Source organism: Scyliorhinus torazame, chromosome 16, assembly GCF_047496885.1.
Source record: "Scyliorhinus torazame isolate Kashiwa2021f chromosome 16, sScyTor2.1, whole genome shotgun sequence".
NCBI classification, from domain to species: domain Eukaryota; kingdom Metazoa; phylum Chordata; class Chondrichthyes; order Carcharhiniformes; family Scyliorhinidae; genus Scyliorhinus; species Scyliorhinus torazame.
The window spans coordinates 167,372,844-167,400,282 of NC_092722.1; the positions used below are offsets into that span (position 1 = coordinate 167,372,844).

At 46.6% G+C, this 27,439-nt stretch overlaps 1 protein-coding gene across 2 annotated transcripts in view; it reads left to right on the plus strand.

The window, feature by feature from the left end:
- vwa2 (von Willebrand factor A domain containing 2) overlaps window positions 1–24,129 on the plus strand; it is a 100,638-nt gene extending 76,509 nt beyond the window's left edge. For both annotated transcript variants that reach the window (XM_072479446.1, XM_072479447.1), the window contains 2 exons: window positions 9,014–9,136; window positions 23,731–24,129. In XM_072479446.1, the coding sequence (XP_072335547.1) occupies window positions 9,014–9,136; window positions 23,731–23,867 (260 nt within the window). In that variant the 3' untranslated portion in view covers window positions 23,868–24,129. The remainder of the gene's footprint in view (window positions 1–9,013; window positions 9,137–23,730) is intronic.
- The last annotated feature ends 3,310 nt before the right edge of the window (window positions 24,130–27,439 follow it).

The following is a 27,439-nucleotide window of genomic DNA, read 5'->3' on the forward strand; positions in this document are numbered from 1 at the left end:
AGAATGCCATCCCATTAAATCTCTGTAACACTCTCTAGTTCCCCAACCTCTAAGAGCTTTGTGTTGCCCCAGATTGGAACTCCTACCTATTCCCTTGCCTCATCATTTGTGACCTCGCTGTGCAGGCTCGATGGGTGGAATCCTCTGATCTCTCTGGTTGCATGACTGGAGGAACTAACTAACTTATTCACTTTGACAGAATCTAAAGAAGCGCACTGAAAAGGGGGCCTTTAGAACTCTCCCATTTCATCATAATTTACAGGCACCATTGCCCAATATCAATACCAGCTTTGAACCTCTTGGTTTAAAAAAAATATTCTTTAATATATTGGGTTTCAGTTAAGTAAATATAAACCAGTCACAATAATAACAAGACACGTTGCATGTAAGAGAGTGAAATACTGTAAACACAACTAGGGTAAACAAAAGTAGCAATGTAATTATGTCGGTCACAATCCAATATAAGTGGAAACTTGTGAAGTTAAACTAACGTTCTACTAAAACCTATTATTGAGTAAGGCTTTGGAGTGTGCCAGCCAATTCAATTGCTTTCTCACACAGAGCTGATACCTTTCATCATTTCATCATTTAAGTAACGATGAAACTAATGATTTCAAAGTACAGAAAAATTAAACAAGACCCGCTTCTTGATGCTTCTTGAAACTGGAAATTATCCTGAGAGCTTGCCTAAAATCATTTCTGATTTAACTTTAGGCTGGAATATCAAATTTGGTTCACAAATTCCCAGGGTGGGTTTTTTTTTTTTTAAATACTACCGTTTGAAAAATGATTGTGAAACCCACCTCACTAAGTTGCCCTTTTCGGGCTGTTTATTGTCTCTTCGCTTTATTTCACACTTCTCCAATCTGGAGATCCCACGTCAAAAGAGTATGCAATCATTTATTTTAATAGACCAACTTTATTTATTATTGAAGGGGTTCTTATCAGAATTTAGGTGAAAATGGAAAAAAATGAATGAAAAATCGCTTATTGTCACAAGTAGGCTTCAAATGAAGTTACTGTGAAAAGCCCCTAGTCGCCACATTCCGGCGCCTGTTCGGGGAATTTGTGCGGGAATTGAACCGTGCTGCTGGCCTGCCTTGGTCTGCTTTAAAAGGCAGCGATTTAGCCCAGTGTGCTAAACCAGCCCCAGATTAAAAGCTCATCGGGAGATACTTTGATTAACCGTGTCATGTGTTTGGTGATTTGCATCATGAGTGATAACCAAGGCCACCGACTCTGGCTGGTCATATTCCGGGCGATGCGGGTGGAAGAGGCATCACGGAAAGCCAGTCGCTAGGCACAACGAAATCCAGCTGGATTTCAATGAAGTTCTCCGAGGTTCATCTTGTCCTAACATTGAAGAACAAGTGCTTTCAATTCCAGCCTGGATTAAAATCCCACGATGATCGACATTTTGCTCTCCCAAAAATACAATTCAATTAGGAGGGGAAGAAACACCTCCTACCAGTGCTATACGTTGAAGATGCCCCGGGGTGCTGTCTGTCCCCAGGGAATTGATGCAAATCTGCAGTCCAGTAGAATGGGGTCTTCCCCTAAAATTTCATTGAAATCAGAATCTCTTTCCCCAACATTTATTTCTCTTCCGCCCCCCCCCCCCCCCCATCCCCCCAACAAAAGTTCCACACAGATCAACTTCTACCCCGTCTCCATCCTGGGGACACCACCACTAATTCCGAGCCCCAGCCCCAACAGGCTGATTTTTGCTGTGAGACACAGGCAGGGAGCAGAAGGAGGGGAGGGGGAAACGTTCCAGAATCCGTACTGATTCTCCAATATCACCCTTGGCTCAGTATCCAGCTCCTCTCTGGGGATTGCTGGGAACATACACTGAGGAATCTTCCACCCCCCCCCGCCTTCCACCCACATAAGTTTTATCAATGATATTGGACGAGGTTGCCTTTGCAGGAGTATTTGCTCCCAGTTTTACCTCCTCCTAACATAGAAGTCAACGCTCAGCGCTGGCAGGAAAATAGGCACCGCAGCGACGTTCATGAACACAGGACGTGTGCATGTCCATTTCCATTTCATGTCATGATGATCATTACGAATCACATTGGTGTTAAATGCGAGGGTATCCCCAAATCCTGAAAGGTAACTTGGAACACCAGTTCATAGTGGTGTGTGTGATTTTTGGTATCCCCTGAGGAATGGTGTACAACCCAGTGAAGAACAGTCCAGTCATTGTGTAAACAATTAATCAAAAATATTTATTAACTTAAAACGACAAGAAGGACTATAATACACTATGACACTTGCGTATACTGATGACTATACAGACATTCTTTCACATGAAACTATCCCTCGGTTCCAAATACCTTTGTTGCCTGAACTCTCTGAGGCTCCCCTTTTCCCAAACAACATCCAATATTAAGTAGATCTGTGAGCTAAATCCAGCAAATAATTACCATGTTCGGGTTAAGGAGGCCACACCTGGCAAATAGTCTTTGGGTTCAGCAAATACGGCGCTAAGTGTTGACACCAGAGTTTTTCATGCCGGCATCAATGGGCTTCCTGGCCCAGCGCTTCGTGGCAACCCCTGAGACAACACTTCAGAAACAACTTAATTGGTTGTAAAGCGTTTCGCGGCATTGGGCAGTCAGGAAATATGCTGCTTAATAGCAACCCCTTATTTCTTTGGCTAGGAATGGGAAAGTTGGGGGTTATTTCCAACTACCAATTTTTCCATTTCGAAGGCCTCCAGCAGTTGAAAACTTGAGGGCAACAATGGCTGCCTTCGGTCACGCATGGAGGTGCACTTAGAAAGCAACCCGGGGGAGTAAACTCCACAGCCTCCACTGAGAGCCCCATTGTGAAGGAGAGTGGGGTACTGCTGAGACCAACCACAGCTTAGGCATCTGGACAGTTCCCAGACTGCCTGACAAACTTCAGAGCATCTTTAAGAACATGGACCCCTTCCCTTTGCATGTAAATAGGCTCCCTGAGGGGCTCACATTCCTAAAACAAATCCAAGGCCATCCCTGATGTCAATATTGTGTTTGTTGCCACTGACTCCAAAATTCAAAGGGGGGAAAGTCACTGGAGATCTCCTGTAATTAATGTTTAAAATATATTCAAACTTGGAAAGGGATCAAATTTCCACAGAAGGTGGGTCCTAATGTAACATTTTCTCATCGGCTGGTCCAAGATAAATCACAATCTGCCTACTTAATTCGGTACTATAGGAATAATATTTTAAAAATTGAGTATGATTTTATGGAGGACAAACCAACCAAGTGTGCTTTTGCTGTAGCATGCCAGGTGAGACAATTTAACTGAACTGTCCATGTAAACGGCAATGGAATGGCCAATGAGGTGAAAAGATGTAATGCGGGCAAAATGTGCTGATCGTTGTTTCCATATCGTCACACAATTCTATCACAGAACCGTTTGAAGTGGTAGAACAAATCACGGGCTGGTCAGGCCTGACAGATCGCGAAGTGAGCACACTTTCTGTAGCTCCTTAGACCAGCCACTGAGAGTGGGAAGATTTAATGGGCTCCCACAATGGGCGGCACGTTGCACAGTGGTTAGCACTGTTAGTGCCTCCCCATCGTGACCACCAAGGGCTTTTTCAAGAGAGTAGGTAGGAGTATTATGGGGTATGTGTGGGCAAATAAGACCTCGAGGGTCAGGAGAGGGTTCTTGGAACGCAGCAGGGACCGAGGAGGGTTGGCTTTGCCAAACCTAGAGAGTTACTACTGGGCAGCAAATGTGGCGATGATCCGTAAGTGGGTTATGGAGGGAGAGGGGGCGGCATGGGAGAGGATGGAGATGGCGTCCTGCAAAGGAACGAGCCTGGGGGCGTTGGTAACGGCACCGCTGCCACTCTCGCCGACAAAATACACCACAAGCCCGGTGGTGGCGGCAACATTAAAGATCTGGGGCCAGTGGAGAAGATACAGGGGTGCAATGGGAGCATCGGTGTGGTCCCCGATCAGGGGTAACCACCGGTTTGTCCCGGGGAAGATGGACGGGGGTTCCAAGGTTGGCATCGGGCGGGGATAAGAAGAATGGGGGACCTGTTCATTGGCGGGACATTTGCGAGTCTAGGGGCACTGGAGGAGAAATTTGAGTTACCCCCGGGAAATGCATTTAGATATATGCAGGTGAGGGCTTTTGTGAGGCGACAGGCGAGGGAATTTCCGTTGCTCCCGGCACAAGAAGTTCAAGATAGGGTGATCTCGGGGGTATGGGTCGGGGAGGGCAAGGTATCGGAAATATACCAAGAGATGAAAGAAGAGGGGGAAGCGCTAGTAGAAGAACTGAAAGGTAAATGGGAGGAGGAGCTGGGGGAGGAGATTGAGGAAGGGCTATGGGCCGACGCCCTGGGTAGGGTTAATACCTCTTCCTCGTGTGCCAGGCTCAGTCTGATACAATTTAAGGTGGTTCACAGAGCGCATTTGATGAGGGCGAGGCTGAGTAGGTTCTTTGGGGTAGAGGATAGATGTGAAAGATGTTCAGGGAGCCCGGCGAACCATGTCCATATGTTTTGGTCATGCCCGGCATGGAGGGGTTCTGGAGAGGAGTGGCGGGAGTAATATCCCAGGTGGTGAAAGTCCGTGTCAAGCCAAGCTGGGGGCTAGCAATATTTGGAGTAGTGGATGAGCCGGGAGTGCAGGAGGCGAAAGAGGATGGAATTCTGCCCTTTGCATCCCTAGTAGCCCGGCGAAGGGTCTTGCTATTGTGGAAGGAGGCGAAGCCCCCTAACCTGGAGGCCTGGATTAATGACATGGCGGGGTTCATAAAATTGGAGAGAATTAAGTTTGCTTTGAGAGGGTCTGCACAGGGGTTTTACAGGCGGTGGCAACCGTTCCTAGATTATCTCGCGGAGCGTTAGAAGAAGGTCGATCAGCAGCAGCAGCAACCCTGGGGGGGGGGGAATGAGAGACTGTCTGAGGGGATGGACGAGCGGGAGATAGCATGGAGGGTGGGGGGAAACGGTACGCGCGGCCAAGAGCCAGTGTATAAAGCTATGTAAATATACCATCTTGCCTTGTATATATCTTGCTCAGGGAGAATTTGTGTTATTTTGTTACGGGGGGGGTTATTGTTTGTAAGGGGAAAAAATTGTGTTGTTAAAAAACCTTAATAAAAATATTTTTTTTTTAAAAAGAAAGTGAAGTTGGTGTTTGAAATTGGAACTTTAACTTTTGGTTTACTCAGCGGGATGACAAGTTGTTACAATTTGAATCATAAAAGAGAACTTGCCCATTTTAACATGAATATACGTCGTACTCCTCTGACTATTCTGAATTATACAGCTGATTTTTGCAGAACACCAGTGCTTCTAATAGAATTATTTAATTGTGAGAGCAAGCCTATTCATCTTCTGCAGTTTGGAACGATGGTTAATTGTAGTCCTTCACATCTTTCATTTTTAAACTTGAAAGCAAAGACAGCTTTATGGAACACCTTTGAAGACATTAGAGTGTGAAATTTGGTTTGTTAGTGCCCGTTTTCGTTTAGCAATACAAGTCCCCTTTGAGCTCCAGATCTGTATTTTCCCCACGTGGGCACAGGTTGGTAAAACATTAGTTTGCTCAATGAACGCTCAGCAGGAGCATGCAGAGCAGGCAGATCATGACGTCAATGGTGCTATTTTAGAGCTCCATGCTCCAGTCAATGCTCTCTCTTTAACCTTGCACATGGTGCAGCAGTAGGTAAGATACCCACCTGTGCTCTCTAAAGGGATCATCAACTACTTACGATGTGAAGATGCCAGCATTGGACTGGGGTTGCTGGTTTGGTATCTTCTGGCTTTTGCTATAATTCTATGAGTGTTTGTTTCTTTCTAAAATTGATTCAAGTTGCAGACGTCTACATGGGGCCAGGTGCTGAAGGGTTTCTACTGGAACCAAAAGGGATTTCACTCCCTCAATATCTGCCAACTGTGTAATTTTGCACATTGATAAATTTAGATCAATGCCCAATATCCTGGAGCAGTCATGATGCCATCATTCTGCAGCAGTCCACTATGCCATCTGCATTTGTGTCACCATGGTAAAAAGAAGGCTGACTATTGGTGATGAGGGCTATTTATTGACAATAGGTCAATAGGTTTAATTACTCCGTTTGCAGCATGCGTACAATGATAGCCATGCTGTCACATACAATGTGATAAGAGGTGATCATTGGCTGAAACAACTCTTGTTAATATCATGGGCGGGATTCTCTGTTTCTGCGACTATGACGCCAATGCAGGATGTGTGGACTTTCACGACAGCAAAACTGGCGTTGAACCTTGATTGATTCAGCAACTGTGAAGGGGCTAGCACCGGCGCCCATACAGCTGATGGGTTGGCTGGGGCCAGAGGGCACCAAGGGAGGATGGCCTAGGGGGACACATATACGACTCGTGGCCCTAAGTTCACAGTGGGCATTCAGCGGCATGCGCAGCTGCATGGCTGCCTTGCCGGCTGCGGTAATGGGGTTCCAAGCACCCCGACCCCACAGCGCACCTCTTGGCCAACCCCTGCTACTCCCCCGACCTTGACAGAAGCCCCCCAGCGGTACAACTGTCAGCAAACGATGGCAATGTTGGACACTTTCTGTCCGGCCTCTCTCTCCCTCAGCAGCCACGGTACCTGTTTCATGGTGTTTAAAAGTACAAGTAAACCTCGCCATTGGGAACGCGGCCCTTCGGAGACGGAGCATCAGTGAGGCCCTGGAGGATTCCGAGTTGGGCCCGCTAATCACATGAAAATGGTGTTTGCTGTGCTTGCATTCCGGATCGCATTGACACCGCTGTCGAGGTGACGGAGAGCTGCGATTTTGCCATTGGAACCTATTCTCCGCCCAATCGCATTTTGCAATTTTGGCATCAGCCAACGGAGAACCCTGCTCCAGATGTTAGTACATGATGGTGGAATATGGTCTTTTACCTTCAGCAAGTTTATTCTGCAAACAGCTCAAGAGAGATGAAATCTTCTTCATACTCCCCTACAGCAACTGTTTCCACTGTGTCCATCTGTGCTGCTTTGAAGATTAAGCCAATATCATCATCTGTCTTTAAGGCAATTAGATTTAAAAAGTAATTGCCACAGTATGCACTTGCTGATACATTGACATCTTCCACTGACTCGACCACTCTAGCAGAGTCCACCAACACTCAGTAGAGTGGGTATCAGGATTTATGGAGATCTGCTGCAAGCTCCACTATCTCCCCACCATGAAGGGTTAGCACTTCCCTCCAGCTTTACGGTGAGCAATTGACATGCATGAGGAGAAGACGGAAACATAGACAGCTCCTTTCTTAATTTGAGTGCAATACAAGTAACTGCAACCCGAATTTCCAATACACCAATAGTTCTACACCTTGCCTTCCCTCAATCACAAATCATCACAGTGTCCACTTAGCCACAATGCAAAAACCAAAAACCGCCACAGAATAAACATTCCAAAACAAATTTAGAAATGGAAATCATGCCATATTGGAAAGAAGAATCATTCCCTTCGTATTTTCAGTGTTACTTTGCCTGTCGTCGTGATGCAATCCCAGTGGCTGAAACATGACTGGTGGAAGGCTGTTGACATTCAGCGCTGGAGACAGCAACCAACCTCAAGCAGCCCAGCTGTGGACTGCATCATCTCAGCATGGGTAGCAACAGTCCGAACCAACACTGCTGACAAGGGGACTGGGTGGAAGAGAAATGCCACCTTCCTGAGAGATGTTAGCAGGTTTGTTCTCCACACATAGCCACTGTCACTCCCACTCGTCTTGGGAAGCTCCAAATGGTCTGTGGCAGGAAGATTACTGTGAGACCCTATAAGGTGCACACTGTAATCCATGACCATAATGGCAGCAGTCTGAGCTTGCATTGCGGCAAACTAACTCTACATTAGAGAAGGTTCAGCTTCCACTGCTGACCCTCCAACTTTGGGCGGCAGCTCCTTGCGCTGCAATGGTACCTGTGACATCGAGCAGGAAATGCTGCATCATGCTTGGGCTCACAGTTGTATGAAAGAAGTTAACAACTAATTACATGTTGGGAAGAAAGGGCTCCATGTTCTGCACAAAGCCTTTTGCCATGTTAATGCTGGACCCCTCTGTGCCTTTTGACATTGGACCACAGGCTTTCCTACAGACTTCACAATGCCCCAAGCACTTTGTTCTGCTACCTTTGATGTTCTTCTGTAGTCTACCCCACTGAAGTCTTCATCTCAGCAACGGAACATAATGAACATAAAACACAATATCAGTGTACGGCTGGTATTGCAATCGCCAGGTGCAGGTTCGCCACCCATTGCAATCCCCAAGCCTGTTTTTGGGGGCTATCCAATTTAGCGGGCAATGTAATTAGAGAATTGTATTCAAAAGATTCTTCAATGGATTCTGCTTCCTGAATTAGAAAGTTAACATTTGGTCTGAGGGAAGTTGTCCACTGTTCAGTGCCCACACTGATAGATTAGTGTCTCCTTCCAGTTCAGTTTCCTGTTTCATTTTTTTGAACTGAGTCTGTAATTTCTCTGAACCTCGTATCCTAATAAAGCCATTCGCATCTCAATTGAGAAAGGTCACTACTTCAAAATGTGCAATTTAACATCTATGAAACAACAGGAACCAAGGATTGATGGTTTTAAAAATTACGATGCAGGACCAGGTCATACTTCATTGTGTGAAGTTCCATATGTCCTGACGCCTGAGGATTTGTATTTAGCAAAGTGCCTAGATTTTAGTTGCCCAACATTTTTCACTCCTTTCCTGCAGCTGTCCGGGAAAGTTACCCGTATACATCTGTATAGCAACCATTCTGATTGACATTGGAAAAGGTCAGCATGTATTAAAAGCTCCATATTTTAACACAACTCCGCAATCTCAAAGAATATTGAGCGATTGGAACAAAAACAAGTTACACTTTTTAAGACGGGAAGGACCATGAGGAGTAAAATGTAATGCTTATGATTCCGAAACGGAGTGGCTAATTGGCAGTCCTGCGGTAATATTCCTGTTCCATTTCTCTTTAATAAATCTCCTGTATTGTCTCACCAGTGGCCAAGGCACCAATTAATCTATGCAAACCAAATCCGTGTATGCACGATGGGGAGTGCATACTCCACAATGCAAGTTATCGGTGTGAGTGCAAAGGCTGGGAGGGAGCACATTGTGAACACAGTAAGTATCCTCCGTTTTTGTAGCTAAACAGCACCATACATAATCCTTTTGTTAGGAAGGTAATGTCAGTGCGTCAAATCGTTTCTTAATTATTATGCCAATCATATCGCTTAACCCTAGAAAGGGCTGAGGTGAAGCTTTGTATCTTCCATACTCCCTTCAGCACAACCACAGGCTTCAAAGGTGGTGTTGACCTTTAGAAATACCGGATCTGGCCTGCAGATAATATCTGTGTAATTTTCAACACCACCTAACTCAGCAACTATATTGACAAAGTACTAAGAAAGCACAGAGCTCCATAAAGCACTGATGCCTGAGAAACAACAAAGCAATGAACCAAGGCATCTGGATTGGCAAAACTGTACCAGGCTTGTACTGACAAGTAGAGGGATCAGCTACACTCATGATAAATAGTAACTAGCTCTAAAACAAAGATCAAAGGACTCTTATTTGATCCCCAGACCTAATTTATGATCACATAATATCCAGAAGTTCAGTTTTACATTCAGAGCTAGTTGCAGTGTGAAAATGAATATTTTACTTACGATTCAAATCATTTTTTTGGATAAATTAAAGTTTTACACTATTTTCTCTGTGTGTTACGTGGAGGGAATTTGTAAACCAGATATTTATAATCAGGATCATAATTTGGTGGCACACATCGCACAGGTGAAATCTTATCCTATACTTTACTTTTCTTCACATTCTTTTTGCTTGCAGCCCTAATTATCAAATCCATTTGATATTGTCATTGGAGTATTCTCACTGGAATATTCTTGCTGTTAGTTCAACAATCTTTCCACTAAAAATTATTTCCTTTGGGTTGATTGTCCCTGAATCGGAACAAAAGGCCTCTTCGCCAGCCGCTACCCACCTTATCCATTACAATATGCTGGAGATTGAACCACAAACACAGTTTGGGGGGGGGGGGGGACACGGTAGCACAGTGGTTAGCACTGTTGCTTCACAGTGCCAGGGACCGGTATTGATTCCCAGCTTGGGTCATTGCCTGTACGCAGTTTGCACGTTCTCCCCGTATCTGCATGGGTTTCCTCCGGGTGCTCCGGTTTCGTCCCACAGTCCAAAGATGTGAAAGTTAGGTGAATTGAAGCCATGCCCGAAAGTGGCGGCATTCGGGGTAACAGACCAGCCAGAGCTATTCCTGGGGAGGAGGGCGGACGTCCTTGCCTTTGCCTCCCTGATCGCCCGCCGTAGAATCTGTTCGGCTGGTGGTCAGCAGCACCACCCAAAGCTGCAGACTGGCTGTCCGACCTCTCGGAATCTCTCCAAATGGAGAAAATCAAATTTGCCATCCGAGGGTCAGATGACGGCTTCCACAGAACATGGGAGCCATTCACCCAATTGTTCTGGGACCTGTTTGTGGCCAACAAACAAGCAGAAGAATAGCCAGGTAGCCAAGAATCGAAAGTAGCCAAGGCGTGAGAGGGAGGGATAGACCGGGAGGGTGGGGGGGAAACAGCTAAACCTAAGAGAAAAGAAAAGCGAACCACAGGAGAAAGGGAGGGGGAGACGGGGGGGGGGGGGAAGAGGGAGGAGAGGGAGGAGACAGGGAACAATAGAGGGGAACCAGAGAGGTGGGGGGGAGGCAAGGGAATGATAGCCGGAAGGAGGGCACGGGAAACGATAACAAATTTGGCATCTAAAGGAACAGAGAGCAAGGAAAATATGGGCGAAAGACGGGACGAATGGCTGAAGCGGAGGTGAACGCGAGACGACAACGGCAGCGAAATCCGTCCGGGTGAAGCAAGTGACAGCACCAGATCCATTCGCGTATTGCCCTGTGTAATTGTTTTTCCGGCACCCAAATATATATGGAGCTCCCCAGTTCTCTTCCCCCCACCCCCCCCCCCCACCCCCACAAACAGATGCCTACTTATCTGTTAAAAATAATATTGCTAATTGTACAGAGTTGCTGTTGTTGAACTAGTGAATAATACCCTACCAGCTATTTTTTTTTTTGTGTGTGCTCTTCTCTTCTATATATATATATATATTTTTTTTTTTTTTTTTTTTTTATTCTGTGTACATAATGGTAAATATACTTTGTTCAAAAACCCAATTTAAAAAAAAAAAAAGGTTAGGTGAATTTGTCATGCTAAATTGCCCCGTGGTGTCCAAACGTCAGGTTGGGTTGCAGGGATATGGTGGGGGTGTGGGCTTGGGTAGGGTGCTCTTCTAGGGGCTGGTGTAGACTCGATGGGCCAAGTGACCTCCTTCTGCACTGTTAATTCTATGATTTTTAAATTCTGAATTTCCCGGATTGTTCTGCGAGGATTTTGCCATTTTCCCCATTCAACCTCCTGTTCATATAAATAAGTGCACTACATCTTGCTACAACAGTTATCAATCTGTAAAAACTTTTACATGCAGGTTTCAGTAGAGCATTAAGGTGGCCACAAAATTCTGACTCGATTGACTAAAGATTCAAAATGAGTTTAGGCAGTCAACCTTTTTTTTATTTATAATTCCATGGCTAAAATCAATCCACAACTTGGCATCAATTGCCAGTCTCACTTAGAGTCATAGAGTCGTACAGCACAGAAAAGGCCCTTCAGCCCATCGAATCTGCACTGAAGATAACTACCCCGAACCTCGCCCTAATCCCATTTACCATATCCTTGAATTTGATGGTGTTTCAAGTGCTGATCCAAGTGTTTTTTTTAAAGGATATGAGGTTTCCAGCCTCCACGACCTTCCCAGGCAGAGCATTCCAGATTCTCAAATCCTCTCGGAATCACCTGCTCCCATCCTAAAATTATGTTCCCTTGTGATTGACCCCTCTACCAAGGATAACAGCTACTTTCTATTTACCATGCCCAAACCACTCAGAATCTTTTACCTCAATCATATCCCCCCTCAGCCTTCTCTGTTCAATAAAACAATCCAAGCCTGTCCAATCTTCCCTACAGCTCAGATGTTCCATCTCGGGCACTTTCCTGGTGAATCTCTTCTGTACCCCCTCCAGTGCAATCGCCTCCTTCCTATAGTAAGGTGACCAGAACTACACACAGTGCTGCAGCCTAACCAGTGTTCTGTGAGCTCCATCATACTCCCTTTGCTCTTAATTTCTATGCCTTGATGTGACCAATATTCCTTCTTGACTCTCTACTCACCTGCTTTGCTGCCTTCAGGGATCTATGAGCAAATACTCCCAAGATCCACCTGTTCCTCAGATCTCCCTAATATTCTGCCATTCATTACATACTCACTTGTCCTGTTTCTTCTTCCAAAGTGCATCACCTCACACTTCTCAGGGTTAAATACCATCTGCCACTGCTCTGCTCACCTGATCAACCCATCTGCTTTTCCCTGTAACTTACGACCCACTTCTTCACTTTTTTATTAATATATTTTATTACCAGCATGTATCAAAACAAGTTGCAACATATAAACACCCTAGGAAACATCCTTCCCAGCAAACAACTATACGGTCTGTTCAAATTTTCCCCCTTTTTCAACACCCCCACCCCTGCGACGAACGGCCCCACAAACACGGTCACAAGCATCCCCCACCTTTTCTCAAACCCCTCTGCAGAGCCCCTTAACGCATACTTTATCTTCTCCAACCACAGGAAGTCATACAGGTCACCCAACCAAGCTGCTACCCCGGTGGCGATGCCGACCGCCACTCCAATAAAATCAGTCACCGTACAATCAGAGAGGCGAAGGCCACAATATCCACCTTCCTCCTCTCCATGAGCTCCGGCTTCTCTGAAACCCCAAATATCACCACCAAAGGGTCCGGGTCCACCTCCTCCTCCACTATCTTGGCTAAGACGGCGAACACTCCCGCCTAGAATCTTCCCAATTTTTCACAACCCAAAACATGTGTGCATGATTCGCTGGCCCCCGCCCACATCTCTCACACTCATCTGCTACCCCCTGAAAGAACCCACTCATTCTCGCCCAAGTCATATGCACCCTGTGCACCATCTTAAACTGTATCAGGCTCAACCTTGCACATGACGAGGTCCCATTTACCTTAAGCAGTGCCTCACTCCATACTTCCCAATTGATCTCCCCTCCCAACACTTTTCTTCAGTTAACTGCCCTACCAATGTCGATGTTGTCTGCAAACGTACTTATTATTCCCCCCCACGTTCTCATCTATATCATTTATATATATATACATATAACAAACAATAAGGGAACCGGCTCTGATCCCTGTGGTATGCCCCTGGACACTGGCTTCCGGTTGCTCGAACAGCCTTCTACAACCGCGCTTTGTGTCCTATTACTAAGCCATATTATCAAGTTTCCTTCAGTTCCAAGTGCTTCAACTTTCTCAATCAGCTCAAATAGTCAGCTTTGTCAGCTAAAATGGATGGATGATGTGGCATTTGTTTCAAAGTCATACTGTTTAAGTAGTGGATTCCATTCTGATATTGACTTAAAAAATAGAGGCCTTCATGTTTATTTTCATGAAATGCAGGGTGGTAATGTTGAGAAACGCTAAGTTTCTAAGTAGAAAACATCAAGCACTTTCTTCTGCTGCTCAACAACATGCTTCACCACCAGTCTCAGAAGGGCACGAGACTGATGTTGCTTTTCTCATTCCAGTAATCCTGTGAGATCTTTAGTGAGATACCTTAATTTGTGTTTTACTAAAGCAGTCTTTCATTAGAATAATAAATATGTAAACTCTTTTCTTGGTTGAGAGTTGCTTTTCTTTCTACAAGTTATAATGGACACATGGAGGGAGGCAAAATAAACCACTGGGACATTGAGAACCTAATGTTACGAGGTGTTTATTTTTCAGGAAGCTACAGCTCCATGCTAATTTATATAAGCTATGTATATTCAATTGCGGGACTTAGAAAATTATGTTTCAGTAGCTAGAGGAGCCATCTTTGTTGGAACCTGAACTGGCCCAGAGATCAATAAGGCAGCAAGGCAATTATCTTGATCCTTGTTGTTTTGGTAATAAGACTACTGGCAATAAACTACCTGGGCTAGTGTACGGTCAACTCCAGCCCCACAGGACCCGGAGTCCCAACACAAGTGGATTAACCAATAATTTGTATAATGTTTCTGAGATCTTTGTCCCGTGACTGCTCCAATGACTTACAGGCACCAGATTTGAAAGCGAAGCACAACAACTTTATTTATAACAATAGGGATAAGACATGCAATGATTATGTTAGAATAGCGACCAGCTAATCTACTACTCCCCACACCCCTTTTACTGCCCCACCCTCTATCTAAACACACATAAGACATACACATGCAGAGGGAGGGGGAGGGTAAAATAAAAGAGGATTAATGTGAGATGGAAGATGAGAGCCCTTGCTTTGGATGTTGACGTTTTTTCAGCTGACTGTCCTTCCAGGATGTGAAATGGTTGAGGAACATTGTTGGATGCCAATGAGGATCTTCTGGCTGAAACATTCAGTCCGAATCACCAAAATTGTGGGATTCCCTCTGGGGAGTAACTTTAACTCTTATTAACCGAGGTCTTCGCTTGAAAGAACAGCCTCAGGCTTGTACAATTCTTATTTGTTTCCAACTTCACCAGAACGACCAACAGCTTGTCTGAGATGAACGGAATATCAGAGAAACTGCTTCCACAAGATTTTAGCGAGGTCTGATAATCTTACAGGGAGAGAAACCCACAAAATTTCCTCCAGCTTTGTCGTCAGGCATTAAACACTCACAGGCTGTGGAAAGGCTGGCTGCTCCATTTATCTGGACTGAGCCCCAGCTAAGGTGTATGAGAGAGTTCTCCCTTTTTTAGGGAGAGAGAGAACTCCAACGAGCTTCCTTGAGCTCTGAGTTCAAACCAAAACTAAAAACTCCAGATGCAGCCTTCCTGGCTTTGGCAGAACATTTGGAATGGTCAACACCAATCAGCATATACTACTAGCTAAAAGCCCAGTAAAGTAAACCGCTCTATGGCCGACAGCCAAGTCCATCAAGATGAGTCAGCATTGATGCCAGCACATTCTGCTGGCTCCCTTTTTTATTAAATTAAATGTGAAGTCCACCAACGTGGACCAGGCCTACTGGCTCTTGGGGAGGGTGGGCGGGGGGAGTGATGTGACACAGGATGACCAGTAAGCATACAAAACAGTGCAGCCAATCACCAGACAGGACACTACCCCGAAAAGCCAGAGGGCACTATGTTTCCCGCTCTCTCGGGACCCAGCCACTGAGACAATCCGAGTCCACGAGCCAGCAAGTGCAAACACCATGCGGTAGCTAGTAAGTCTGGTCAGGCTACTAAAGGTCTCCGGTCAGTTCAGTATAGTGTCGACCCACAGCTGAATATGTATATCAATTCTATTGTTGAATAAAACAGTGTTGGATCTTCTCCAGTGTTAGACGTCTGTTTCTAACTTCCCTGCATCGAGTGCAGTCCACATCAAACCTAGCTGCCTAACACATCATGGTACTGGAGTGATACTGATCTTGACGGACCTACCTCGAGTGAATCAGCATTGACCAGCAAGCAGCCATCCGGTGAAATGGAAAACCTCCAGCCTCCTCCGCATCTCCGGCAACCTCGGCGCCAATTGGAAAATCTTCAAGCAAAATTTCCTCTTGTACATCGAGGCCTCCGACCTCAAAGCAGCATCGGTTGCCAGGGAGATCACGCTATTTCTCTCCACCGCGGGGGACCATCCACATCTACAACTCCCTCACGTTCGCTGACGGCGTACACAAAACAAAATTCAAAACCGTCCTGCTGAAGTTTGACAGCCACTGCGACATTGAGGTGAATGAGAGCTTTGAATGGTAGGTTTTCCAGCAGAGGCTTCAGGGTAAGGATGAACCTTTTCAGTCCTTCGTGACCCATCTCCGCATCCTAGCGCAGTCATGTAACTGTGACTCGATGGCTGATTTCATGATCCGGGATCAGATCGTTTTCGGGGTCCACTCCGACTCCCTTCGGCAGCAGCTCCTGAAAGTTAAACAGTTGACCCTCTCTGTCGTTATGGAGACGTGCGTTGTCCATGAGCATGCTAAAAATCGTTACTCCCACATCAGGGCGGCAGAAACTGCAAAGCAGATCTCCTCCACCGCTCAGCAGCCAGCGATCCCAGCTGTGGCGCAGAAGTGTCCGCTCAATACAACAAGACATGCCAGATTCCAATCCCGACCGCCCAACAGACCCTGATGCTGAGTGCCTCAAGTCCCCATACCGGGTGGGCATCATAACTACACATGCGCTGCCTTCCACCACAACGGCAAAACGCCTCTCGATCCTCAGTGTGGATCCCGACGACGAGTGGTCTGCTGTCCTCACAGTTAACAAGGCTCGCATCCGATTTAAACTGGACACCGGTGCATCAGCGAACCTCATCTCAAAATCCGACCTCGACACCATCCGCGCCAGACCAAGCATTCTTCCACCGGCCTGCCAGCTCCTTGACTACAATGGCAATGCCATAGCTGCCAGTGGCTCCTGTCAACTAGGGGTATCCAACAAGGCGATCAAGGCAACACTGAGGTTTGAAATCGTCGGGCCTGACAGAGCGTCCCTGCTCGGTGCTCGAGCCTGCAAGCTCCTGAACCTGGTTCAGCGAGTCCACACCATGTCATCATCACCGGCGACGGCCTCGCCTGATGGAAACTTGCAAGCCGACATAGATGACATTAGCACGCAGTGCCACAGCGTATTCGATGGAATGGGCACGCTCCCATACCGATATAAAATCCTGCTCAAGCCGAACGCCGCCCCTGTAATTCATGCACCACGCCGGGTGCCGACACCCCTCAAGGATCATCTGAAGAAGCAATTACAGGACCTCCAAGACCAGGGCATCATATCAAAGGTCACAGAGCCAACAGACTGGGTCAGCTCCATGGTCTGTGTAAAGAAGCGTCAGGGGAGCTTCGCATTTGCATTGACTCTAAGGATCTAAACCGCAACATCATGTGGGAGCATTACCCGATACCAAAACGTGAAGAGTTGACCAGTGAGATGGCTCATGCCAAATTCTTTACTAAGCTGGACGCCTCCAAGAGTTTTTGGCAAATACAGCTGGACGCATCCAGTCGCAAGCTGTGCATGTTCAACACCCCATTCGGTCGCTACTGCTACAACCGGATGCCTTTTGGGATCATATCTGCCTCCGAAGTATTTCACCGCATCATGGAGCAGATGATGGAGGGCATCGAGGGGGTGCGAGTATACGTTGACGATGTAATTATCTGGTCCACAACGCCCCAGGAACACATCGCTCACTTCATGAAGGTATTCCAGAGAATTCATCATCATGGTCTCCAGCTCAACAGGGCCAAGTGCTCATTTGGTCAATCAGATATTAAGTTCCTGGGTGACCACATCTCGCAGCAGGGCGTGCGGCCAGATGCCAACAAGGTCTCGGCGATCAACGAGGACAAGAAGGCGGTCCTCCGCTTCCTCGGGATGTTCAACATCCTCGGGAAATTCATTCCCAATATGGCATCCCACACCACGGCCCTCCGCCATCTCGTCAAGAAGTCGACGGAATTCCAGTGGCTGCCCACACATGAAGAGGAATGACGTGAGCTGAAAGCAAAGCTCACCACAGCCCCGGTTCTAGCGTTCTTCGACCCAATCAAGGAAACCAAGATATCGACTGGTGCAAGCCTGGAAGGTATTGGGGCGATGCTCCTTCAGCGAGATGACTCCTCGCCCTGGTCTCCAGTGGCGTATGCCTCCAGGACCATGACGCCCACTGAGCAATGATACGCTCAGATTGAGAAGGAGTCTGGGCCTCCTGACAGGGATAGTCAAGTTTCACAACTACGTTTACGGCCTGCCAAAATTCACGGTAGAAACGGACCACTGGCCTCTAGTCTATATAATCCAGAAGGATTTAAATGACATGACACCTCGGTTACAGCAAATTCTTCTTAAGCTACGCCGCTACGACTTCAAACTTGTCTACACCCCAGGCAAAGAGCTGATCGTTGCAGATGCCCTATCCAGGTCCATTACCACACCTTGTAAACAAAGTGACTTCATCTGCCAAATAGAAGCGCAAGTGCAGTTGTGTACCACCAACCTTCCGGCCTCAGACGAACGGGTGGTCCAAATTCGTGTGGAGACGGCCAAGGATCCTCTGCTGCAGCGTGTGATGCAGCACCTTACCAATGGCTGGCAGAAGGGACAATGTCCCCAGTTCTATAACGTAAAAGACGACCTGACGTTGGTGGAGGGAATCCTTCTGAAACTCGACAGGATCGTAATTCCTCAGAGCATGTGGGCTATGGTGCTGGGCCAACTCCATGAGGGTCACCTTGGGGTAGAGAAATGTTGATGCAGAGCTCGGGAGGCGGTCTATTGGCCGGGCATCAGCCAGGACATTGCCGACACAGTCCTCAACTGCCCTACCTGTCAGAAGTTTCAACCAGCTCAACCTCTCCGTGGTCCAAAGTAGGTGTAGACCTTTTCCACGCCAAGGGGCGTGACGACGTACTCCTGGTCGACTACTTCTCCAGTTACCCAGAAGTGGTGAAACTGTCTGACCTCACGTCGAAGGCGGTAATCAAAGCCTGCAAAGAAACGTTCGCCAGGCATGGGATTCCGCTCACGGTAATGAGCGACAACGGTCCTTACTTTTACAGCCAGGAATGGTCTGATTTTGCACAGTCCTACAACTTCCGTCACGTAACCTCCAGTCCCCACTGCCCGCAGTCAAACGGGAAGGCCAAGAAAGGGGTCCATATTGTAAAGCAGTTGCTGTGCAAAGCTGCAGACTCCGGCTCCGACTTCAACCTGGCGATGCTGGCATCCAGGGCAACCCCACTGTCCACTGGGTTGTCTCCAGTGCAGATGCTCATGAATCGCACTCTGAGGACCACAGTTCCAGCCATCCATGTTCCAAACCTTGACCACCTCACGGTCTTACAGAAGATGCAGCAGTCACGGGCCCTACAGAAAACCACATATGATGCTCATGCCACGGATCTACCTGAGCTGGCCCCAACTGATCATGTTCGTGTCCAGTTGCCTGAGGGCGGCTGGTCAGCCACAGCTGTTGTGATCAAACAAGTGGCCCCAAGATCATTCCTTGTCCGCATGGCTGATGGCTCCCTGCTACGGCGCAACAGACGGGCACTGCGAAGAGTTCCACGCCCACTACCTGACCGAAGTGCCCCGCCGCCTACGATGCTTCCTCCGGACGTAGCCTGCCACGAGTCCACCGATCTACCAGCAATCACGACCACCGCGATGGCAGTGATCCCGCCTATCCACGTGCAGGCGGCTCCTGATCCACCTCTGCGGCGATCGAAAAGAATTCGTCGCCCACCACAAAAACTAAATCTATAGACTGAACTCTTGTACATTTTGTGACTTCATCGATTTAACCTCTGTAAATATTGTTTCGTTTTCCATGTATCTGCACTATCGACACCTTCCTATGTATATACGTTCATTTAGACACCTTTTGTATATAGTCAGGCATATATATATACACACGCATGCACACTTTAGTATTTATTTATCTAAAAAAAAAAGGGAGAGATGTCATAATATCCACCACTCATGTGTATGAGATGCAGACAGGCAGTGATTGAGAAGTATGGCTCAATCACTGGTCAGGATGACCAGTAAGCACACAGCACAGTGCAGCCAATCACCAGACAGGACACTACCACTATAAAGCCAGAGGGCACTAGGTTTCCGCTCTCTCGGGACCCAGCCACTGAGACAATCAGAGTCCACGAGCTAGCAAGTGCAAACACCATGCGGTAGCTAGTAAGTCTGGTCAGGCTACTACAAGGTCTCCAGTCAGTTCAGTATAGTGTCGACCCACAGCCGAATATGTATATCAATTCTATCGTTGAATAAAACAGTGTTGGATCTTCTCCAGTGTTAGACGTCTGTTTCTAGCTTCCCTGCATCGAGTGCAATCTACATCGAACCTACCTGCCTAACACATCAGGGGGCTTGATGACACACTCATTGGTAAGCTGGGCATTGGGGAGGTCTGGAGGTCATGGTGGGTTGTCCAGAGAAATGGCGTCCTGAGCTCCTCTTGTTAGAGCAGGAAATGGAACTGTGCGGCCTTGGCAGGGTGTTTCTCGCCAAGGCACGGAAATGAAGCGGAGTCCCGTTTAATAGCGGGGTTGTTCGCAGCACAGCCAGTCCCGGTAAACACCTGGCTAAACGTCCGACACGAGACTCTGTTTCATTACAGTTAAATCGCACCCAGGGTCCCGTTTAATAGCTGGGTATTTCTTGGCGCTGCAGGCTCAGAGAAACATCCCGTTAAACATGCCCAAAACGGGACTCTATTCCCATTAAACTGTGCTGCTGTTAAGTAAGGAAGGATACTGTTATGTGTATCCAATGTCATCGATCATGTCAATGTACGCTCTCGTGTGGCGTCCCAGGTTTGAAGCGAAGCTTATCACATAGGTTTACCCCCATTGGCCTCTGCCTTTGGCTGTATGAAACGAGAATGAGAGGTTGACGTGTTTGCAGCGACTTTAACTGTGATCTTTCCTAAAACTAGAATAATTGAGTAAGATTGAAGTGTATCTGTCATGCAAGTGAGAAAATGTTGCAAATAATAATAATGGGCGAGTTTGTCACACAGTAGAGATGCCTCTGTGCTGACACCAATGAGGAGGAGCAACACTGAGATGCCTGTGACTTTGACAGTGCAATCCTTAAAATTACTTGGTGCTTTACCATCCATGATGATGTACACACACTGTATTTCACGCTCGGAAATAGTTTCCTCCGCACCTCCAACTGATCACGTCTTCTTCACGCATTTATAAAAGTGTTTCATCTTTCAGCATGAGTTACACTTTTTTCTTCGAGCTGGGCATGGTGTTGTGAATCGATGGATACCTCCACAGCTCGGGCGCATTTTTGTGGGTATCTGATTGTGATGGGGCAAGTGTTGGTGAAACTACTGAGGTTTCTTCGTTCATAACCTTTGCACTTCATCTGGCTGGGCAAGCTGTGTCTCCAACCCTGAGGATAGAGGTGCATTTCCGTGTAATCTCTTATGAATCAAACATGGCAGCTAATGGTCATGGCTCTTTGAGGTTAAATCATCATCCTCCATGAGAAGGCGTTTCTTAATTTGTGGAATTGAAGTTTTTTCAGTCGTTTGGTCACAAATTAATTTGTTGATTAATGTACCAAATTTACATGTGGAAGGCTAATTCCTGAAATACTGCCATGTATTGTTTGATGCATCACCATTTCCCTTCCTTCTCTGACGGAATGTGTATCGTTTGACCATCACACTTTAGCCTGAAGTATTTTTGAGAACCTTCACTGCTGTATCAAATGTAGATACGTTTTTTGTGAGCTGTTCGAATACTCACTGGCCTCCTCCTCTGAGCGAATGGATGAGTGCTGCTTTCTTGCAGGCCATTTATGGATTGTCTGTACCTGTCATGACCAAGTAAGCTTTGACCTCTGAAATCCATCAATCTGATGGAACTCCCAGTCAAGAAAAGAAAGGCACTGGACATCTGTGTTCAATTCTTCTGAATGTGATTTATGTTAAATGATTTATATAAAAAATAAAGTTTGGGGCCAATACCACCCTTGCAACGGGAAGATAGGAAGCAAGAAATGAACGGCGATATCCTTGTGATTGCTTCATCCCCCAGAAATGAAATATCCCACTTTCGAGCCTCAAAAGGAATATTGCTCTCAAGAAAATTATGCTCCCTTTATTGATGAAAAGTTAACCTGGTTTTGATTTGAATCCCTTTCATGTACACCATATAATCACAGTGGTACAGAGCACAGAGGAAGATTGTTGTGTTTGTGCCAACTCTATGCTGAAGCTAACTAAAATACAACAAAAATTGCCTCTTAACCTATCTTTGCTTCAGCCAATTCACCACTGTTCTCTTGAAAGATGCAATTGTCCACCTCAAACATTCCACGTGGCAAAGCATTCCTGTGATCGTTTTATAGTGATGACGGCTTATTGCTGAATCCCCAACTAAAGAATGTGGGGTGAGATTCTCCGACCCCCAGCCGGGTCGGAGAATAGCCGCGGGCTGGCGTGAATCCCGCCCCCGCCGGTTGCCGAATTCTCCGGTTGGCGCCCCCCCCCCCCGCGATTCTCCGGCCCGGATGGGCCGAAGTCCCGCTGCTAGAATGCCTGTCCCGCTGCCGTAGATTAAACCACCTACCTTACCGGCGGGACAAGGCGGCACGGGCGGGCTCCGGGGTCCTGGGGGTGCGCGTGGGGCGATCTGGCCCCGTGGGGGGTGCCCCCACGGTGGCCTGGCCCGCGATCGGGGCCCACCGATCCGCGGGCGTGCCTGTGCCGTGGGGGCACTCTTTTCCTTCTGCCTTTGCCACGGTCTCCACCATGGCGGAGGCGGAAGAGACTCTCTCCACAGCGGATGCGTGGGGATGCCGTGAGCGGCCGCTAACGCTCCCGCGCATGCGCCACCCGGAGATGTAATTTCCGCGCCAGCTGGCGGGGCACCAAAGGCCTTTTCCGCCAGCTGGTGGGGCGGAAATTAGTCCGGCGCAGGCCTAGCCCCTTAAGGTTGGGGCTTGGCCCCCCAAGATGTGGAGGATTCTGCACCTTTGGGGCGGCGCGATGCCCGACTGATTTGCGCCATTTTTGGCGCCGGTCGGCGGACATCGCGCCGATACCGGGGAATTTCACCCCTGGTCGCTGTTTCTTCAAAAACTTACATTAAATCTCCTAGCCTTCAAGTCTATCCCCTATTTTAAATATCTGTAGTTATCCTGGAGAGTCTATACTGCACTTTCTATGGTTTTAATGTTCTTTCTGTAATTGTACAAAGCTGTCTATTTTTTTTAACTTTTGTGAATTTTTGAAATATTCCTTACCTCTTTACTAGTATCTTTCATTATCTCAAAGTTTCTTGCTCCCGAAAGTAATTTCTCTCTGTTAAGCTTTCTGCTTAAATTCCAACAGCTTTCATTCCGCCTGCTATTCCTTTCTAACTCAACCTCCTGTTATATTATTTTGAGACCACCCTTCTCCATTCGCTCTCTTTTGCGAAGAATGTTTGCCCCATTTGAGGTCAAGTGAAGGTCATCGATTTGGGCAGCGCGGTAGCATAGTGGTTAGCACAGTTGCTTCACAGCGGCAGGGTCCCAGGTTCGACTCCCGGCTTGGGTCACTTGTCTGTGTGGAGCCTGCACTTTCTACCCGTGTCTGCGTGGGTTTCCTCCGGGTGCTCCGGTTTCCTCCCACAGTCCAAAGATGTGCAGGTTAGGTGAATTGGCCATGATAAATTGTCCTTAGTGTCCAAAAGAAAAGGGTGAGTTGGGGTTACTGGGTTACGGGGATAGGGTGGAGGTATGGGCTTAAGTAGGGTGCTCTTTCCAAGAGCCGGTGCAGACTCGATGGGCTGAATGGCCTCCTTCTGCACTGTAAATTCTATGATTCTATGATTTTGCATGAAGCTTTCATATTTCAGAAAACCGTCAAATAGCACACAAAAGTATGTACTAGTTCTGCAGCTCCATATTCACCCTCCTTTCCTTAATATACATAGCGTGTGACATTTATGTTGTTCATCCTAAAATATATGTAGAAAGAGTGAAAACATTGGGATCGAGGCAGCTTTACTGAAACCTGACAAGCCTTAAGATTTTTAAATTGTTTTTCATTAAGGAATAACCAATCCAGAACCACGTGGAGATTTCCCCAGGATACATCGGAATCGGCGACGCAGGCAGAGGAAGCTGCGGCACTTAAACAGAAGAGGTAAAAGAAGGTTTCGCAAGAGGCGCAGACAGCAAAAGGACTAAGAACCATTACTTAAAGAGGAGCCATACCATCCTGATTTACATAAACTCATCATTTCAGTCAGGGCTCACAAGACCAAACAGCAGGAATTGAGTTTAAACCTTTAAATTGCATTAGTGGAATCCAAAGCGAGTAATCTCTTTGCAGTTCCATAAATATTGAATCAAAGTTTGAACTGAGCAACTGGAAAAAAAAAAGGACCGTTTGTAAAGGTATCTACATTTTTTAAGGAAGCACTGTTCAATAAATTATGTTTTGACTCTACCGTTAACTTACTGCATTTGATCAATCAAAGAGCCCTGCAATTCATTGGCAACTGTAGAATGACTGCTAAAGTGTCCTCTTATTTACATCTTTGACAGTATAGATCTTCACTCTAAAATATAGTTCCATGATTATTGGATTGAGTTATATTTGACTGGGCTGTACTAGCTATCAAACCAGGTAACTTGTCTTTCACACGCAACCACAGTCCATTTTAACGATTAGCTGTAACACATTCTGCCTTCTTCATGGAAACAGTTTGATATTTTCTGCTATTAAACAAGCAGTTTTATCACGTATATGATAAGAAACAAATTACTTTAATTTAAAAGTCAACCACACTGTTGTGGACCTGGGGTTACGTATAGGCCAGACCAGGTAAGGATGTTTAGGAAACCAGATGGGTTTTTACTCCAATCGACAATGGTTTCATGGTCTTTTGATTTCAGATTTTTATTGAATTCAAATTTCACCATCTGCCAAGGTAGGATTTCAGCCTGAGTCCACAGAGCATTGCCCTGGGTCTCTGGATTACAAGTTCAGTGACAATACCACTTCATCACCATCTCCCCTGAGCTGTCACCATCAACCAAATGATTGAATTGGATTTCATCACCAAAAAGAGCAAAACCGATTACTATTTTAAGCGACTAGTTAGATTGTTACAGTTTTTTAACAGATATGAACATACCCTGATGATCATGTTAAAGTGGATCTTGATATATATTTATTAACAAAAAAGGCTCCTTTTCTAACATTAAAATCAGTGGCACAAAAACGATGTCATCATTGATCACTTATCTCGTCTGGGAATATATTCCTTTTCCAGCAAAGCAGGTTGCCTGAACTCCGATTTCTCTTTCTAAAGATTTAATTGTCAGTAATAGTAACTTGCATTGATACGATGGTTTTAAGGTAGCAAACAATCACTGCTTCATGGCAGTGTTATCAAACAGTATTTGATGCAGGGCCAGATAAGTAGCTATTAGGTCAGATGAAGCTTAGACAAAGAAGTAGATTTTAATGGGCATCATAAATGAGGATAGAGAAGCAAGGAGGTTTAGGGACTGAATTCCAGTACCAAGATCCTCGGCAGCTAAAGACATGGGGCGGGATCCTCCGTTCCTTGGATTAAGTGTTGACACCGGGCAGGATTCATGGACATTCACAACAGCAAAACTGGCGCCGAACCTGGACCAATCAATGACTGTGGAGGGGCTAGCACTAGTGCCGTGTGGAACACAATCGATTCCAATGCGAAACGTGCAGGATTGGCCGGTTCCGAGATTGACACTCGGGAGGCTGGCAAATTGCAGCCACATATACACATTACAATCCCCACACACACTCATCCCAACCAACAAGATGGCACTGGTTGTGCTGGGGTGTGCCCATAGAGCTGATGGGTCGGCTGGGGCCAGAGGGCACCTAAGGGGGTGGCCTGGGGGGACACCGATACGACCCGTGGCCCCTTTGTTCATAGTGGCTGTCAGCAGTGTGCGCAGCTGCATAGCTGCCTTTCCGGCTGCAGCAATGGTGTTCCATGACCGTCCATCCCGACCCCACAGTCCACCCCGACCCCACAGCCTACCTCCTGGCCACCCCCCTGCTACTCCCCCCCCCCCCCCCCCCCCCCCCCCCCGCCCACTGGTCCTGGCCTCCTGGCCAATGGCACAACTGTCAGCAAACTATGGTGATGTTGGGCACTTTCCGTTACCCCTCTCTCTCCCTCAGTAGTCAGGACGCCGGTTTCACGATTTTTAAAAGCACAAGTGAACCGCACCATCGGGACTTCGGCCCATCGGAGGTAGAGAATCGTGGAGGCCTGGAGAATGCCGGGTCAGGCTTGCTAATAATATGCCAACGGTGTTTACTGTATGTGCATTCAAGACCACATTGACACCACTGTCGAGGTGCTGGAGAATTGCGATTTGGCGTCAAATCGGCACTCGCGCGCGATTTTGGCGTCGGAACCTAATCTCCGCCCAATCGCGTTTCATGATTTCGGCATCAGCCAACAGAGAATCCCGCCCCTGGCCTCCAATGGGGGAGCAATTTAAATCATGGAGGCATAGGAAATCAGAATTGAGACCAAAACATGAATTGCTCAACAGAGGAAAGTAACCTTAAGACCATAAGACCATAAGACATAGGAGCGGAAGTAAGGCCATTCGGCCCATCGAGTCCACTCCACCATTCAATCATGGCTGATTTCAACTCCATTTACCCGCTCTCTCTCCGTAGCCCTTAATTCCTCGAGAAATCAAGAATTTATCAACTTCTGTCTTAAAGACACTCAACGTCCCGGCCTCCACCGCCCTCTGTGGCAATGAATTCCACAGACCCACCACACTCTGGCTGAAGAAATTTCTCCTCATCTCTGTTCTAAAGTGATTCCCTTTTATTCTAAGGCTGTGCCCCCGGGTCCTAGTCTCCCCTGCTAATGGAAACAACTTCCCTACATCCACCCTATCTAAGCCATTCATTATCTTGTAAGATTCTATTAGATCTCCCCTCAACCTCCTAAACTCCAATGAATATAATCCCAGGATCCTCAGACGTTCATCGTATGTTAGGGCTACCGTTCCTGGGATCATCCGTGTGAATCTTCGCTGGACCCGCTCCAGTGCCAGTATGTCCTTCCTGAGGTGTGGGGCCCAAAATTGCTCACAGTATTCTAAATGGGGCCTAACTAATGCTTTATAAAGCTTCAGAAGTACATCCCTGCTTTTATATTCCAAGCCTCTTGAGATAAATGACAACATTGCATTTGCTTTCTTAATTACGGACTCAACCTGCAAGTTTACCTTTAGGGAATCATGGACTAGGACTCCCAAGTCCCTTTGCACTTCAGCATTATGAATTTTGTCACCGTTTAGAAAATAGTCCATGCCTCTATTCTTTTTTCCAAAGTGCAAGACCCCGCACTTGCCCACGTTGAATTTCATCAGCCATTTCTTGGACCACTCTCCTAGACTGTCTAAATCCTTCAATCAAGTAACTTGCTATGTTATTTTCTGGAAATATTATTAATTAGCACTATGTTACAGACCGATGAAAAATTGACACACTTCGGGATAAAGCAAGTACTCAATTTAAGAAGCATGGCTGTCTTGTATTGTGCAAGTTGTTAGAGATTATTGATAGTTATACTATGGATGTTTCAATCATTAGCTTATATAGTCCATTCCAGCACTAGAGTTTTAAACTGATGCTTTGATTTAAACGGATTATTTTTGCATAAAGGCTCATGGTAGTGTCGGATTGAGTTAGAGGCATTAAAATCTATATATAATTAGAAGCACAAGCT